This window comes from Pempheris klunzingeri, chromosome 23 (genome assembly GCF_042242105.1).
Source record: "Pempheris klunzingeri isolate RE-2024b chromosome 23, fPemKlu1.hap1, whole genome shotgun sequence".
Taxonomy (NCBI): Eukaryota; Metazoa; Chordata; class Actinopteri; order Acropomatiformes; family Pempheridae; genus Pempheris; species Pempheris klunzingeri.
The window spans coordinates 15,320,259-15,337,859 of NC_092034.1; the positions used below are offsets into that span (position 1 = coordinate 15,320,259).

At 43.8% G+C, this 17,601-nt stretch overlaps 1 protein-coding gene across 1 annotated transcript in view; it reads left to right on the forward strand.

The window, feature by feature from the left end:
- The first annotated feature begins 1,513 nt into the window (after positions 1–1,513).
- The window catches only part of sorcs2 (sortilin-related VPS10 domain containing receptor 2), a 259,444-nt gene continuing 243,356 nt past the window's right edge, over positions 1,514–17,601 (forward strand). Inside the window, exon 1 of the mRNA XM_070854331.1 lies at positions 1,514–1,894. Coding sequence (XP_070710432.1) covers positions 1,541–1,894 — 354 coding nt within the window. The 5' untranslated portion in view covers positions 1,514–1,540. The remainder of the gene's footprint in view (positions 1,895–17,601) is intronic.

A 17,601-nucleotide genomic window follows, 5' to 3' on the forward strand; every position in this document is an offset into this window, starting at 1 on the left:
CTGATGTATGAGCAGTAAAACTAATTCTAGTATGATGGAATAGAAAGTCATCGTTGGGATTTTGTGGCGGCAGCTTAATGTCAGCATGAAGAGAAGGCAAATCCCTATCGTTTGACCTGAAGAGACATGTGACCCTCTACCAGTCCTGACCCACCAAGTCACGGGTTAATCCAGCCTCTACCTATAATTGGATAGGAGGACGGACACAGAGGAGAGCTATTACTCAGTGGGATCAAATGTGAACTATGACCTCTGGGCCAGCTGGCCACCGGCACACAGGCAGTGAGGTGGAGAGCATGCAAATATGGTTCTGCACTGTTTTTCTAGGGGGGGTGTTTCCAACTGCTTTAGGCCATCACATCTTTTTATTTCTTGAATTGGGAACAAAGATCAAATTCTAAAATGTGGGAATTTATTTGAAAGTTGAGACAAAAAACAAACCCAGTTAGAATTTTACTGTACTGACCTATAGGATTTACAAACTATCCTCAGGACCAGTCTGAGGTCACGGTTACACCTGCTCACAGAAATGTAGCAGATAGGTGTGAACTAGAGGCTCAAACTAAACTATTCTTGATTGATTGGTTCCTCCTGGATCCTTAGCGTTGTTTCTTTTAGTGGTTTGGGATCCAAACTGGCAACCCAGCACACATCCATCATTGGGAGCATCGCTGGGTTCAAATATTGCCCCACTCTGGGTCACTGAATTTCCTTTATCCCGTACCAATTTTTATATTACTGTTGGGTTATTTACCCAAACTACAATATGGTAACTTACACCCAGTGCTGGACACAACATGCTCAAGTTTTACCTAAAAACTAAGTTTCACCCCCAGTTTTTCAGTGTGAAAAACGACAGAACATGAGCAGCACCTGTAGACTAAATTACCATCATGTGCAGTGGAATTAGAGGTTGAACTTGTTACATAATAACCTTTAAAGATTCACTGATAATCACTTCTTTCTCATCATTGATACATTTGTGTTTTAAAGGTTGTGACAGTTGACTTATTCCCATGTGAGGATTTATGCAATGACCACACTGACGGACATGATGATCATCTGTTGTGATCACCAGGACTGAATCTGTATCACTGGATTAACTGAGGAAATAAATGAGAAACTAACAAACTGTGAGCCGCCATCTAATCTCCAGGCTGCATACAGACTAGTAATCGGTGGCAGGCGCTTTAAATTTAAATGTGTTAGGACCGACAGGCCATGCGTCTTCGAAATACATCATATGTCATCTTTAAGCTGTGAATTCCTCGTGTGGTGACGGTTAAATCGCAGGACGCTGCAGCTGCAGGACAGCAGATGGCACCGCTGTGCCGTCCTGTGGATCCCGCTTGGCACAGAGACGCGTCCACGTTGTTCCCACTGTCTGCCTTCGCTCCAGTTTCCCTCCCTCCCTCCCTCCCTCTCTCTCTCTCTCTCTCTCTCTCTCTCTCTGCTTACAGTATACACCTATCTATCTTCCACAAGCATCAGCAGTCTCTCCATCAGTCTCCGTGATACGAGCGCTACTACGGCGCAAAGCATGGCATCTCTGCGCCCCGAACAACCGGTCTCCGCTGCTGCGCACCTCTGCGTCTTTCTGCTGACCGCCTCGGCCTGGATGGCACTGCCGGGACCCGTGCGCTGTGACAGCGGGGCTTTAAACCGGCGCGGCGGGGAGGACCGTACGCTTGACATGGGCGGCGGAGACGGAGGCTCCCCGCCGGGCTTACCGACGGACGGTGGCGTGGGAGCCGTCGGCGTGGAGAGCTCACCTCGCTTCAGGAGAGCACTGTCCCGGGAAAAACAAATGTCCCTGCTCAGCAGTTCGTTCGTGCTCAAAGGGGATGCGACCCACAACCAGGCGATGGTCCACTGGACAGGAGAGAACAGCAGCGTAAGTAGCCTATCCCCTCCTCGTCCCGTCCCGTCACGATCTGCTGGTTCGTGCACCATCCCCACCATACCCCCTTTGTCACCCTCCACCATCCATCACTCCAGCCACAGCGCACATCATCAGAATCAAGTTATTGTTCTCGCAGGAGGCTGCCGCTGCAGCGCACACTGCGCGGCTGTCGGGCAGACTGAGGCGCGGTGTGGTCTTTACGCATCCAGGTGGTCCGGTAGGACGCGCGGTGGATGTTGACAGGCACCGGGCTTTGTTGAAAGATCAGGACTTTTTAAACGTTTTCACGTCAGTGGTCCCACAAATAGACACGAGCACCGTGTCCCCCCCCACACCTCCATTTCATCACATGGTGGTCCAGGCTCACGATCATCTAGTTAGTGTCTGTTTCCACAGCGCTCAGAATCAAACGAATTGTTATCTGTGTCCTTTGTTTGAACTTCCTCTCATAGTTAAACGCAGAAAACAAACACGCCTCAACTGACATGAGGAACCCCGTTAATGGTCCTTTAGTGACCCGGGGAAGGTCCCCTGACCCCCGCTCTGAGCACCACAACAATAACCGCTCAGTGTATGCCAACATTCAGAAGGAGTCCAAGGACGCGCATGTGAGGCGCACCGAGCCAGTGAGGAGACGAGGAGCGCGCACTAAACAGCCAGCTCCGTGCTTGGTTCAGTCACACGCAGCCATGACTAAAATATTAATGGAGCTTTTTGTCCATGAATTTTGCAGTGCTTTGTTTATTTGTGGTCTGGAACGCAATTTGACTCATATAAAATGGGACGCAGGAGCCTATCCTCTAGAATAGTGTCTGCCTAAAGACTGGCACTGAGGTCGATTTTAGACATGTTGTACAGATATCACAAAAAGAAATCCCACTGGGACTGAACAATAATGGCAGCAGAGACACAAATAGCACAACATCTGATACATTCACTTTATAAGTCCTTCCCAATATTCCAAAGACACTGAACGGAGCTCCTCTAGGAATATAGCAGGGACATTTAAGTGATTACTTTGGAAATGAAGCAACATTAAATATGATAAGTGTATGAATATTTGAGTGATTTCCCCCCTCAGGACCCAGTCAAGTGAGAGCAGCCACAGCATGTAAACAAGCGCAGCCTTTGTGATGATGGATATTGACAGAGGCCCGAAGGTGGGGGTAGCAGGGTGGAGGGGCTGAGTGGTAGTGTCTGGTGGGGACATCACTTGGAATCAGAGCCTTTTTGTCAGTGTAACACATTGGTGTTTTACCGGCAGAGGCTGCAGGCGAAGAAAGAGGAAAATAATCTGACCGCTGAACAGCCAGCAGACGTATTTCACTCAGATTTGCAGGAGTTTCAAGACAAATTGGTTGGTAAATAATGTAAAAGGTGACATTTGCAGGCAACGTTCAATTTATTAGATTATCAACAGAGGCAACAGAGGTTGAATTTACGGCTGCTCTTGGCACCTTCACACATCGGTGGCTCCACATGGCAATGAGAATTTGCACAAGTTGGATTTGCACAATATGTTAATGTTTTCTGCACGGGACAGCAGAATCTGTTCATTTGAGCCCAGATTACTTTTAAAGGACTGGTAATGACAGGATTTATAACTGTCATGTTTTGACTGATGCAACTTTGAAGTTGAACTTTCAGGAAATGTTAACTACGGCGATGCTGTAGTTATTGGGAGTTCTCTTCCAGTTTTCAAAAGAGGGTAAAACTTTTTTTTTTTATATATATTTATGGAAACTGCTACGTAGCTTTAGGCTCTGTGGGCGTTTCACATGGCAGTGGTTGACTGTTACCGTGAATAGGCGAGAAACATTCATATGATAGACTGTATATAAGAGGTGGACCGTGATGTCAAGTTTGGCTTTCTGGACGTCTGCATATTGGTTTCATAGCTGCCACCATCTTGGTTTTTTTTGGAGCCAGAGGTGATGTTCGTTCTACAAAGACTGCCTCTGATTGGTTAGTCATAAGGTAGCCCCGCCCTTAACATCATGCTGTGTTGAAGAAGACGTGAAACTAGAGACTGAGATCATAAAGTCATCAGGAAAATGTTTATTGAACCAATAAATCAATTACTTCTATTAACTCTCATTGACTTCCATTAATTGAGAGTCAGTGGAGTCGCCCCCTGGTGGCCACCAGAAAGAAGTCACGTCCACACCCCCCTTTTTTTTAGCCCACTGTTTTTCTACGCACAGAAAGTGGGAGCTAGCGAGGTCAACTAGCGTTCCACCTGGAAGTGGAGACTAGTAAGCATAGCTTGCTGACATTGACAGTACCAAACATTCACTAATGCAGAAAAATAAATTAAAATTCAGTTTTTTGATTTGTATAACAGCAATAAATTTTGATTTCGGTTAATTTCAGTCCAGTTAAAACTTGACCCACTCAAACAAACGTGAGAAAGAGGCACAGCAATTCAGTAATGACTTGTGGGATTCTAGCACTTTGGCATTTAAGATTGAGAATTTAAGTAATAAAAAAACTGACATTCTCCCAATGGACTCTGGTCTTTCTCATGATGAACTTTCTCGTCTACATCTCTGCTTTTTTTTGGTGTTTTTATTCGAGGCTACAAGTCCGCAGGGATCCCGATGCTCAGGACTGCCAGCCATAGAAAGTCTGACTTATCCTTAGTTAACTTGGCGTGGGTATGTACTCTGAAAGGTCACTGAGACTGAGTTCATCCCAGCCTAATAAACACAGACAAATGGTGCCATTCAATTTCCCTAAGGCTGACATTTATGTGCGGTGTGCAGATTGATGGGTGAGGAAAAATGAATCTCTGCCTCCTCTCTTGTTTCATCATTTCGTTTTCGAGCAGTTGAGGTTCCAAATGTAAGTCGCTGATGAGAGGGTCAACAGTGCTGGGTGGCTTCAGCTGTCACATCTGTCGTGATGAAGTGTAATCCTGAAAACCTGAATATAGTAATTTCTTTTTTCTGAAAACATACATTTCACTTTCAGGCTAATCACCACATCATTCCATCATCATTGTAATATGTGCTTGTTTGCGCTCTGGCCAACTTCCAGCTCTTACTGGGCTGCAAAGTGTTTTGATAAGAGGATGAATTGTTCATCTAGCTTCTTGTAGCTGTTATTGAAAACAGCTCTTCTGTTCTCCTCACCGTCCCTGTAGCAGCGGCGACAGACACTTTACTTTGGCAAGCCTTGATTGGTCAAGTGATGGCTCAGAACATAAAAGAGCTTTCCGTCAGGCATTCTCCAGGTGTCCTTGAAAAGCATAGATCGCTGGTGAAGTGTGTGTGTGTCTGAGGGGGTGTTTTAGAGTAAGATAGTAAGTGAGGTATTCAAGGAAAATGCAGAAATCAGTGGATGTGGACTCTAGATCAAAAAAACAATAAGCGGCACAATAACATACATGTTTACCCTGCAGGTGCCACCATCAGCATTGTAGAAATCCAATATTGAGGAGGTTAAAGGTCGCAGCCGCAGCTCCTGGATAATATTCATGAACCTCAGGATGAGCAACCAGGAGAGGATTTCTAAGAAAACAACTCAGAGGAGAGGGAGAAGAGATTTGTCTCTATTATTCAGCCCATTATCTGTCATATTCTGTGTGTGCTATTGTACATAGTAAACGGTGCATCAGCAGCACGCTGCTCATTAAGTAAATATCAGGTAGAGTTAATAAAAAGACATCAGCCTTGTTTTATCAAGGAATCCCCACGTCCCCGTAGGCTCACTCATGTCTCCATGTTAAAATTACAGATTGAAACCTACCCCTGGTGCCTGTAATGGTCACTGGGGTGATATTCCAAACTGCTTTTGACAAAGACAAATTGTCATCTGTTATTCTAAAGGAGAATGTCGCCCTTTTTTCAAAATATCCAAGGCATAATTACCACATCGTCCTCGGGTTCTTGGCATTCCCCCCACCCAAATATAGGTTTTCCCTTACTATATTTTCCCCTTTATGTTTTGAGTTTCTGTAGTTGGCATTACTGTCTTTGTCTGTTCACTCAGTGAATTCCACTACTTCTGCTAGGACGCACATTTTTAAGGAAAGTGCTCCCATGCCTCATGCTCACAACAGCAAATGTAGAGAGCTTTCAAGAGCTGGATATTGAACGACTGCTCTCTTACTGCATGCATTTCTAAAAGGAAACATACATTTGTTCAACCTGTAGGTAAATGCCACTACTCTAGTGACTTAGTTAGACTTTCCATAAAGGCGGGCGACTTCAGACAGAAGAATGGTCCAAAGTGAAGCAGCACATTACAAGATAACCCTAGTACAGCTACATTTCCCATAAAGCAACTGTCTTCCCGTTCGTTCCTCTCCAGTGTTAAATGGCCATGTGTTTTCAAACTCCACAACCCCAGTTTGAAACAAGTAATCTTAACTCATAGTCCACCAACTAACCGTTCAAGTGAAAAGACCACTGAAGTGAATCTGGATTTGATTGAATGAATCTGATTAATGACAAGAATTTGTATTGCTTACTTTTTTGTTAAAGAATCTATATATGTCGTCATACAACTATTTCCACTCTGCGTGACTACTACTGTCATATAAATGGTAAAATGCATGTAGAATATAAAAAATGTCTTGGTGACCCCTGGTGGTGATAACAAAAGTGAAACCGACCCCTTAGATCTTAAACTGAGGCTCGGCCAGGAAGTTTCCACTGGGATTATCTGAATTAGTCTACAAACAAAACAGTTTGTCGGCCTATATCATCGGAATAATTTGCAAGATCACAGAAAAAAAAAAAGACACCGGGGGGCTTTAAGATGCTGAGAATGTACAAGTGATTAAAAATGACAGATTTAAGGAGATTTCTGAAGACTAGGACATTATTTATGCATGCATATAGTGAGTTTGTGCATCCTGAAAGACATCCTGGGAAGGTACATGAGGCTGTATAACATGATACCAGCCTTCTGAATAAAGAGAGCTTCCACTATTGAATGGACTGTCTTTGTGCCTCTCTCTCTCTCTCTCTCTCTGTCTCTCTCTCTCTCTGTCTCTGTGTCTCTCCTTTCTCTGAGTTGTTGACCAGCCTGAGGGAACTGTGCTTCCCTGTATTCCAGTCTCCTCTCTCTGGTGATGAACAGCGTCACTATCTGTGTGTGTGTCTCAGATGTTTGGAAGTGTATTGGTGAGGAAACAGCTCTCAACGTTTAACAGGGTTTCTCTATTTTGTGTGTATCGATTGTCTCGTGGAGAGACACAGTTTATATTGGTATTGCACTCACACCTTTTTTAAATTTGCGAGTGTGTGTGTGTGTTGCTGATCCCTTGTGGCCTGTCCCACAGTAGCCTAAGTGATTAATGAGCAGCAAAAGGGGTGCTGACAGTCCAAACTCTCGTCCCACCCTCTAACCCCAAAGGGGAATTGTGGGTAATTTCTGCCACTTCCTGGTTTAAGAGCCCTCCTGGGTTGGGAGTAAATGAAAGCAGAATAAAACTGAATGCATGGACACATAGATGTTTAAAGATTTCAAATGTCAAAATAATAATAAAGAATAGAGAATATTATAGAGTATAAAAGAATATTAGGTGATGTCACCTTTTACCCTCATCTCGCCCTCCCTCCCACCATCCCCTCGGGTTACCTTGCCAACACCACCTTCAGATTGCAAGTGTCTGTTTTAGCCAATTGGGTCAAAGGATTATCTGCCTGCAGCACGCATCTAATCTAAACATGGCATCGGTTGAATTTAAATTGAGTATTTAGAGGGAACCATAATGTTTTATAATAAGGCACTCGCCTATATTTGCATGGCAAAGGATGGCTCATGCAGGTGTGTACACACACATAGAAGCTGTAACAATAGAAACCCATGCTCTCTCACTCTCCCTTCCCAGCCACACACACACATGCGCATACACACACACTATCTAGGTCTCCAGGGTCCTGACTTAATGTGAAAGGCATTTGTTCACGCTTCACATACTGAACAGACAGTTCATTTGGCCCCTGGTTGTCCTGCGGTGGAAAATTGTTTGCACATGTGAGGAGAGCCTTTCTCGTCATTTATCTTGTCTGTCCTCGTTCATCCTGCTTAAAGAGACACTTCGAAACCCCACACTGTAAATCATCGGACTTGTTTGCCTGGCTCTTGTCTCTTGTTAATATGAATCCCGCACTGTCTCCGAGTTGCAAAGCACATTGCCACCACACCAGACTTGCCATCCAACGTGGCCGTCAGGATGCATGTTTAGCACAGATGAGAGTCTTTCCGCAACATCAGATGGCTCCTGGCTCGCTCTCGTGGGTGATTGATGCCTGCCATCCATTATGTCACCATAAAGGCTTGAGAGATAAATTGCTGTGATGTTATGTCAAGAAGATATTGGAAAATGTATACTTTCCAGTTAAAGGAACTCTTTGATGCATGACGGTGACAAAATATGCGATAAAAGCGAATCTTTGTTATAATCTGGATATTCTAGCCATTAAAACGGTCCAATGCAAACACACTGCTGGCATGAAATGTCAAACTCAAACCTAAAAGTCAATCTCAGCTTTCAAAACCCATATCAGCGACTCTAGTCAGGCTCAGTAGAACGTTGATAGTCCTCACTGTGAGGACTGGCGTATATCTGTCCAATCTTTTGGCAGCGTTGACGCAGACAACAATAGCAAGTTAATTGTCTGAAACAAAAAGCACAGTGGATAACCAAGCCCGTCCAATGATACGATCTCCATCTAAAGCCATCCTCTTAGTACGGCCACGTTGTTGGCACTGGGCCGCTCTTTGCCACTTGGTGGTAAGTAGCGTTTGACACTTAGATGCCATGGTTGCCTTGCTAATGAGACCTTGGGAAAATATGTGGAGCAGTGTTACTGTGGTGTTACAGACTAATTAAGTGTTTAGTGATGCCAGGTGGATGCTGACTGCCTGGCAACTAAGTAAAAGCGTTGAGACACGTTTGTCTTACAGATTGTTCTGAGGTTGCTGGCAGTGGGGAGGAAAGATGGCTGTCTGTTTGTACCAGCAGTGCTGTATATGCATGAAGATGTGTGTGTGTGTGTAGTCTATCATTACCAACTACCTTCGTTTCGTCTTTGCTTCCTATCTTGTCCTCTCAGCTTGGCAAGGTGAAAGTGTGTTTGTGTGTGTTTATGTGATGGAGCTGGGGGGGGGTGTACTGGCTACCAAGTGACAGCCTAAACAACTACTTGGCAGGCTGCGGCACACAAGAAAGCCCCTCATCTGCGTGAACATCACAGACATTCTCCAAACTTTTCTTTTTTCTTTTGTTGCGTTGCTCAAATGAACCCAGCGTGCGTTCATTGTTTTTCCAGTTTTGTCCCTGTAAACAGAGAGCTTTTTTCCCTCCCATGTTCCCTGTTGTTCTGTGCTCTCCCCGTCGTCCTCTGCAGCTTGGCTGCCATGGTTGAAGGTTTCTGCTGATGTTGCCCTGGCAACCCACACTGAAATCCTGTTGGGGTCTTCCAGTGGTTTGGTTTCTGATCTGAATTCAGAGTGGCCCCCTTGCCTTGCACTTCTCCCAGGTCCTGCATATTTCATGTATAGCTGTGGCATAGATATACACCAGTCATATTGATATGGTCAGGTGAAATCCTTATATTTCCAAAAGACCTTGTTTTTGGGCTGACCGTTGGGTCTTTATTCAATCATTCCGCATTGATCTTATTTTTTTGCCCTGTTATTGATGCCCTTTGCCTGGCTATTGGTCTGTTTGTCATCCATCCAACCAAGAACAAGATATCTCGACAACCGCTTGCCAAACTGCCATGAAACTCAATATGTGGATTTATGGTCCCCAGGAAGAGATCCTGATAATTTTGGTGACCCACTGACCCTTCTTGGTGTGCCACCATCAGTCCAAAAGCTCTCTTTAACCAACACCCATGGCATGCTATGTCAGAGAATAATTACAGGAAACTTATTTCATGGTCCCCAGATGATGAAGACTTTTGGTGACCTCCTGATCTTTCCTCTAGCACCATCATTAGGCCTGAAAATCCACTTGGACACAAAATGATATAAAGATGATTATATTATTTTGTCTCAAAGATTGCCATGCATTTACGTTCTTGCTCCACAAAGGATTACCCCCACCCCCCCCCACCCCACCCCTTTAAACACCTTCTCCAAGTACTTCACTTGTCTTGAAAGAATTTCTGGACCACATTCATGGTCTCCAGGGGATAATATATTTCCCTTTTGGACTGAAGCTTTCATCTAGCACCTCCCTTTGGCTGAAATATCAACTTTGCACACAGAATATTTCATCATCTAAGAAGCAGATTGCCATGGAATTTGCAAGTATATTCATGCTTGCAAAGAGACGAACTTTGTGTTTGTGAAGACCCTGTGACATATCTGTATATGGTTTGTTCTGTTCATCTCGTGTTTTTGCATGTAAACAACGTTTCTTTGACCAAAGATAAAACCTCAAAATGATTGAAGATGCGATATTTTCCCCTCACAATAACAATATGTAGATATACACAGGCTTGCGATATTTGGCTTTGGAACAAGGGCTTGTATGTGCTATGTGTGTGTGAGGAGGTGGTGTGAGATGTGTGTGTGTGCCTGCCCACCTGCAGCTACTATAGGAACAGTGGGAAAGCTCTCCCTATGAGTCCCTCGGAGAGTTGTGAAATGTGGCCCAGCAGGGTTTCTCCAGCATTTCACCTTCACAGCAACACTTTTAGAGATTGGATATTCTTCCCTTGGTGCTAAGCCGTCCCCACTTTCTATCAACACCCCCCCCCACACACACACACACATCTGAACCCCACCTCTCATCGGGGACCTGGATATTTTCAGTTTCTGTCTTAAGCCAATTGCACAACAACAGCATGAAGCCCTCCACATAAGTCAGGCATCGGAACAGAGATATGGATATAGATATAAAAAGGACTGTCCATGTCCTTGGTTATAATTGGCTGAGACAAATCCAAAGACACAGTAACCACACATTGGTTTATGTGTATTATGATATCATATCAGACAATATACTCAGAAAGTTAAAGTATTAAGGATGTAATGTATAAACCCACACCTGTGACATTTGAATGATTTGATGAAAAATGAACTTAACGCTAAATTTAGGGCCGTTAAAAGGACTTTGTTAATCTAAAATAGCCATATATATTATAAGTATTAACTTCTATGTATTTTGTATACATTGCAAATTTCCTGATTTAATTTCCAAAATCAATCACATAAAAGTGATGAAGCTCAGTCCCTTGAGAATATTTTCTGTGTTTACTGGTGCAGGGTTTAGCGTAACAACGATGCATACATACATACATACAATACAGGTGTTTGAACATTTTTATCCTTACCCATTGAACATCTCTGTCCAAAGACATCATTCATTCTCATCACAAGAAATAATTGCGTCTCTGTTTTCTAAAACCTCGACAAATCACAGTGACATGCTGTTCGTCGCTGTTTGTCAGCCGCACATTCTGTGAAGTGAACACGCTTAATTAGCAGTAGTTCATTTGATTTTTAACAGGCTCTTTCTTTTCTTCTTCGCAGTTAGAGGAAAAATGTTTTTTTCTTCTTCTTTGGTGAAGGTAGTGATTTCATGTGGACCCATAATCCCTCACAGGATCCTGTGATGTTTTAAAGTGCCAAAAAGCCCATCAGTATTCTTTTAAAAAGATGGATTTTGAGGGTTTTGTAAAAGGCTCTTTTTACCATTACAAAGAATCAACATAAAGAACTCTCTGTAGGTAAATTGGAGAACTCTGTTTTTTAAAAAGCTGTAGTTATCCTACTGTAGGTTCCCAGTTGGATGAAGTTTATCTTAGAGCATAAACCCAGACTTCAAATCAGCCCTGTTTCAAAGGCAACCCCGCCACCCAAGTTCTACCAGGAATGACGTGCATTATTATTCTGCCAATCTCACACACACCTACACACATGCACGCAAGGCGACTCGAAGCAGTAAAGCGGGAATTAGCATGTGTTGACGGACGCAAAGGTTGCCAGTAATAATTCTATTCCCTTGGAAAAAAAAAAAAAAAAAGGGCTGAACGTTTGTGACTCATATTGATAGCAATTAGAGCACCAGTGCATCAGGGGAGGGGCTGTGAGTGTGTGGGAGAAAAGAAAAGGAAAAGAAAGGAGAAGCAATAACTCTACACCAAGGCCTCTTTCATCTAAAGTCTGCGTGTACCTTGGGTGGGTTTTCACAAACGCTCTGTCAGAAACAGTAGTTGTTTTACATGAAAAAGACAAGGCTGTGCGCTGTGATCTGATGCTGGCAACAACGCAACACACTCTGCTGGGCTACCAGACAGTTTACTACCTCTCTCTCTCTCTCTCTCTCTCTCTCTCTCGGTCTTTCACCTTCTCTATCTGCCTCACTTTTGCTTGATTGAGAGGAGACGTGTGCCTGTGAGCAAGGATAAAGATGCAAAGCAGCGACAAATTGAATTATTGTTTGGAGTGCCGCTTGTCACAACAGCCACGTCAGGTGATTTCAGTCTTCAGCAGCGTTAAAAAAAAAAAAAGGAGAGACAGAGTGGCTCACAAAGACGGGGTGACAGCTAGCCGCTGGCGTGCCAAAAATAGACTTAAATGCAAAGGGGGTGATTATGTGGTTTTTAATATGCAGGTTCGCTGTTCAAATGTGAGCTGTTCAGGTATGGATTCATGCACCAGCATTTCCTCTGAATGTGTCTCTAAAGATAGAAAACGCTTCAGGCTTGCAGGGAGTCAGGAAGATAAGATTAAATTTGTAAAACTTTCTTTTACGGAAGAGCGGAACTTGTAGATTATTGAAAATATGAAATGGAAATGAGTGATAAAAAGAATGAACTGAGGGGAATGTACCTGATAAATCAAGATTGTGTTCTTGAAGGCAGCAGTTAAGGGATAAGGTATAAGTATAGTATAGTATCAATTTGTGCAGAAAAAAAAACTGAGAAGAACTGGCAGAAATGTGAAAAGGTGGCAGAATAGTTTGAGAGAAGGAAAAAGGAGAAGATACAATTAAGGATGATGGAAAAAGACTTTTTGAACACACCTTGTTTTCACAGCACCTGCTTCTTACTCTACTGTAGAAGAATCGCTGCCACTTACTGCAACATGCCCTATTGTATAACTGACATCAATAAATGAGTTTCTTCTTTTGCTACCTCATAATCGTATTGTTATTACCCAGAGTGCCATTCTGGAGTAGAATAAGCTCAAACGCACGCTCACATTCTATGTCCCACCTCATTGTTGGTGCCTGTGCGGCTTCTTCAGTGCTGTCCTTGGTGGTCGTACTTCAGTGAAATAATTCTACCAAAGCATCCCACCTGCGACAGCACTGCTCTGGGAAAAAGAGCAATTTGATCCCTTGGCCTGCTCTGTGCCTGAACCGGCCTGTTTGTTATTGCAATTGGAACTTTCTTTCTTTTTTTTTTGAGAGAGAGAGACAGAGAGAGACAGAGGTGGAGGAGTGAAGGAGCGTCGAAGCGCCGAAGACTTTTTGGAATAACGCGTGTAAACACAGGCAGTGCATCACTCAGGTAATGAGATTCTCCACTCTGCTTAAATCGAAAGCCCCTCAGCACCTGAGGAGGACAAACAAACCCCCTTCCCAGCGCTCTCTTTCAGAAGAAACACACATGTACACACATATGCACACACACACACACACACACACACACTTTCACACTAGCCATATTTGCCTGCTTCTTTTTTTCTTCCCTTCCTTCCTCTCCCTTTCACCCCTCTGTGAATTTGGACAGGCTGTTTGTATGCAAATATGGCTTTTGGAAGACCCCCATGCCCAATGCCCCCACCACCCCCACCTCTCCACCCCCTCCCCAGCACCCACACACACACACACACACACGCACACACATACACACAGAAAACCCAGTAGAGGTTCAGAGCTGGCGTGCTGAGGTGAACAACACTCCAGCAGGGCAATAGAGGCCGGCAGAGGAAAGCCTGTTTGCCCCTTTTTTTTTTTTTTAAATTTATTGTGTGTATTCAACAACAGGCCCAACTGGTTCTCTCCTGTCTTTCTGTGGTTAATCCCCTTTTTCATTATCATCCTTTTCTTTTCATTTGCCTCTGAAAAACAGCTTAATGCCAAACACTGCACAAAACACCAGCCCATTTCCGGAGTGTGGTGTGCCTTTCTTTCCCCTGGTGAGATCTGTAAAGCTGCTTTTCCTTAGAAGTCCTTGTTGTTTTGTGGAATGATTGTAGGTCGTCGTTGGACGTCGTTGTCTGTGTGTCAAAGTCTTTGTGGTATAATGCACAGAAACTCAGAGCTCTACAGTATGATTCATCAAATCAGTCAAAAGTTTTGACAAATATATCAGGCCAATAAAGTCACACAGTGAATGTCAACCTGCACCAGCAGGTCAGGATGTGATTTTCCTTATCGTACTCAGGCGTGACAGTCTGTAAATCCTAAAAGGAAACCCCCGCTCAGCCTGAATCAAGAACTTCTAAGACAAGGCACCTTTCAGATGGTTCTTAGAGGTCATGATGTTAGCTGACAGTCACAGAAGAGCTTACTCCTACACTCACATTATAACACCGCTGGCGTAAATATCAAACTATTTTGATAACGATTAGGACGTCCTAGAAGAATTCAGGATTACGAGAGGAGAGGGTAGTTAAACATAGCCACAACCCTTTCACAGAGAGGAAGCAACAAGGGTCCAAATGACCCTCCAAATGGGCTGATTCCAAAAAAAATCACTTTTAGCTGCCAAATCACCCTTCCTGTGATCTAGTAAGAACAAGGAAATGGTTGAAATTTCAGAGGAGAGGTTTCATGATAAGGTGGAGAGACTTTAAAAACTGCTACCTCATCTGGATCTTTATATATTTGGTAATTACTCATTAGCATGAACAGTAGCATGAATCAGGATGAAATACAGTTAAATTAAACCTTGAACAAAACCAGAACAACTGTTTTTTGCACCTAGAGGCCGAACGTGTGTTGTTGAGATTATGATTTACCAATAATGAATATACCAATGATGCTTAATTCTGCAAGTTTGTGGGCTGTATTTACCTCAGAGTTATCAAACTATCAAATGCCAACGATGGTGGCTATGCAGTAAGCTTAGTTTGGTAACTGGCAAGTTCAAAGGGCATCCAACCATCAAGGTTAAAGGTGTCCTTGACTATGACAGATCAGTCCCAAATGAAGGTGCTCTCAACCATATCACATGGTCCCGCATGTCTATTATCCACACCATTTTAAGTTAAACTCTGAAGTTCATTTAGGACATTGGAAACAATGTGAATGACGAATGAATGATTAAGAGGACCATGTGAAGCCCCTGAAAAAAGCTACTAAGTGGACCTTAAGTTAGGATTGTTTTCGCAATTGGACTAAAGTCGATTGAAAAGTGAAAAATTTGTAGATGTTTAGGTTTCGTAAAAGCAGCTGAGGAAAGGGTTAATGCTGTCATGGTTGCCATGTGCCAGTGAAAGAGCTCTTGTCAATCATCTACTGTGCTGCCTACTTGGAGTGACTCATCCCAGGCCAATTGAATCAGATGACAATGACTTTGGGAGGCTGTTGCTACAGTTGTTCGACCTGTTCCCTTCACAGAGGAGGTACTGAGTCTGACGCCTCCAAAGAATGCCACTAACACAAACTCAGCTGTAGATTTTTGCGGTACATCTGTCTCTGAGCAAAGTCTGCAAAGCAGCTTTCTCAATGACATCATCTGCAAGCTATGTGGTCACTGTTGGACCTGACCTCGTTCCTGTCCCACAGTCCTTTGCACTTTTTTAAGTATAGCTCCAAACAAGAAGTTCTTTAGTAAACAGCTGATGAAAACTGTACCGTTGATGATGAAACGTGACACTATATCCCTCTTCAGTGCCTATGTGTGCATTAGATGTGCATTGCTCGTGTCCTTCCCTGTTAGTCCCATTCCAGTGGCCCATGGAAAGAGGACATTCTTTTCTGCAGTGTTACAGCCTTGTTAAACCCATTCCCCCACTTCCTCCCCTGTTAAACCTCATCTTTCTCACAGCCCTTTTCTCTATCCATTCCTTCCCCAATTCTCCAGCCAGTGAAAGACGGCCAGTTACTGGCCATTCAGAAGCAAGAGAACACAATGTCTGATTGGTGTTAACTAAAAGTACACTTTGAGGCTTTTTTTCCCCCATCCCTGCATTGGTTTGGTTGTGCAGTTGGGGTTTTGATTATCAAATGGAAAAGATAAAGTGAACTTTTTTCCCTTTTTTTTCATCCTCATTACCTCATAAATCCTTTTACTGGAACTGGCCTCCAACATGGCTACCAGTTGCCAAGCAGCTGCCCATATTTCCCAGTCAGCTGCCGCCACTGCATGGCCCAACACTCAGCATGTTTTGACACACTGGGTGGGGAGTATGTGTGTTGTAGAAAAGGGGTGTTATGGTTCTGGCTTGTGTCTCTCTCCACATCCGTCACAATGGCTGCCAAAATCCCCATGACCTCATTCTCATTAGCACTGCTTCAACTACAAAGAGTAAGGCTGAGGCTCATCGGCGAGGAGCACTGGTACTGAATGGACAACGCCTGCTGCATTTTTAAAAAGGGTTGGAGATTGTTGTTCGAAGGAAAGTGTGCACCAAAGTCTGCTCGTGTGTAAACATTGTGGATAATTATGCGAGCGGGTCTGTCGTCTTAGCATGAGCTACAGGACTCCTCTAAGGTCTCTCGAATTAATTAAGCTGAGCAGTAGACGCTCTTACCAATTTTGAGAAGTGGTGCACCTTGGAGAAATGCAGCCATGTGGAATGTTTTTAACACCGATTTCCTATTCTAATTAATAAGTTGTAGCTTAGGGCTGACAGCAGGGAGGTTAAGTCAAGGTTTGCAGACAAACAACTTAATAGGTCTGTCGAATGCTCTGCTTTCTATTTTGTCTTTCAAACCGTCTTACACCGGAGTGATATGAAAAATAAAACCTGCAACCTTTCAGATACTGCATCAGAACATCCTCAGAGTGTGGTGGTGCAGAGTGATGGTGCTTGTCCGTGTCTTTCAACTATTTTCTTTATGCCTTTTGGAATGACTAAATTAGGGCTAAAATCTTACAGTATGTGTGTTTCTAACCTCAGGAGACAGTCAAGATGAAAAAAGGAAATCATCAGGCCTGCTGCCGGGTAGAGAGAAGATAAAATGGCAAAATGAAGAATGATGAAAAGGTTCCCCTCTTCAAAATCTCCCACCCGGAGAGGGGATTATCTCTCAGAAAATATCTCCATCTTTAAGGCTCCCCAGTTTCTATCTTTATCTCGTTTCTTTGCGGCGGGAATCTCCACATTTTCTGCCAGTCTCGTCTGATGTTATGCTCCGTCACGAGAAGCCTTACCTGAGGCCGAGATCTGTCTTGACGAGTGGAGGCAGACCCCCGCCTGAACTCCCAGCATGCATCTTTTTCTCCTGACCCGTGCTCCTTGCCATATGCTAGGTCTGCATTGTTAAACACAGCAGCATCAACTGCAATTCAGGTTGTCACTCCTGGGCAGAGTAGGAACGTTGGGGAGGGGGGGTAAACAAAGTACCGTTGGGAATTTTGGAGGGAACCACCTTATTATACGGCTGACGCTTGCTGTGTGAAATGCTGATTGACTTCAATTAGCCCATTGACACCTACCCAACATGTGTGTCCCAATGGTGCCACCTCCATTACTGCCATGATGATTCCTTATCTGCCTGGCAGCCTGGATTATCTTGAGTTAGATATGGGGACGGCACGCAAGATGTT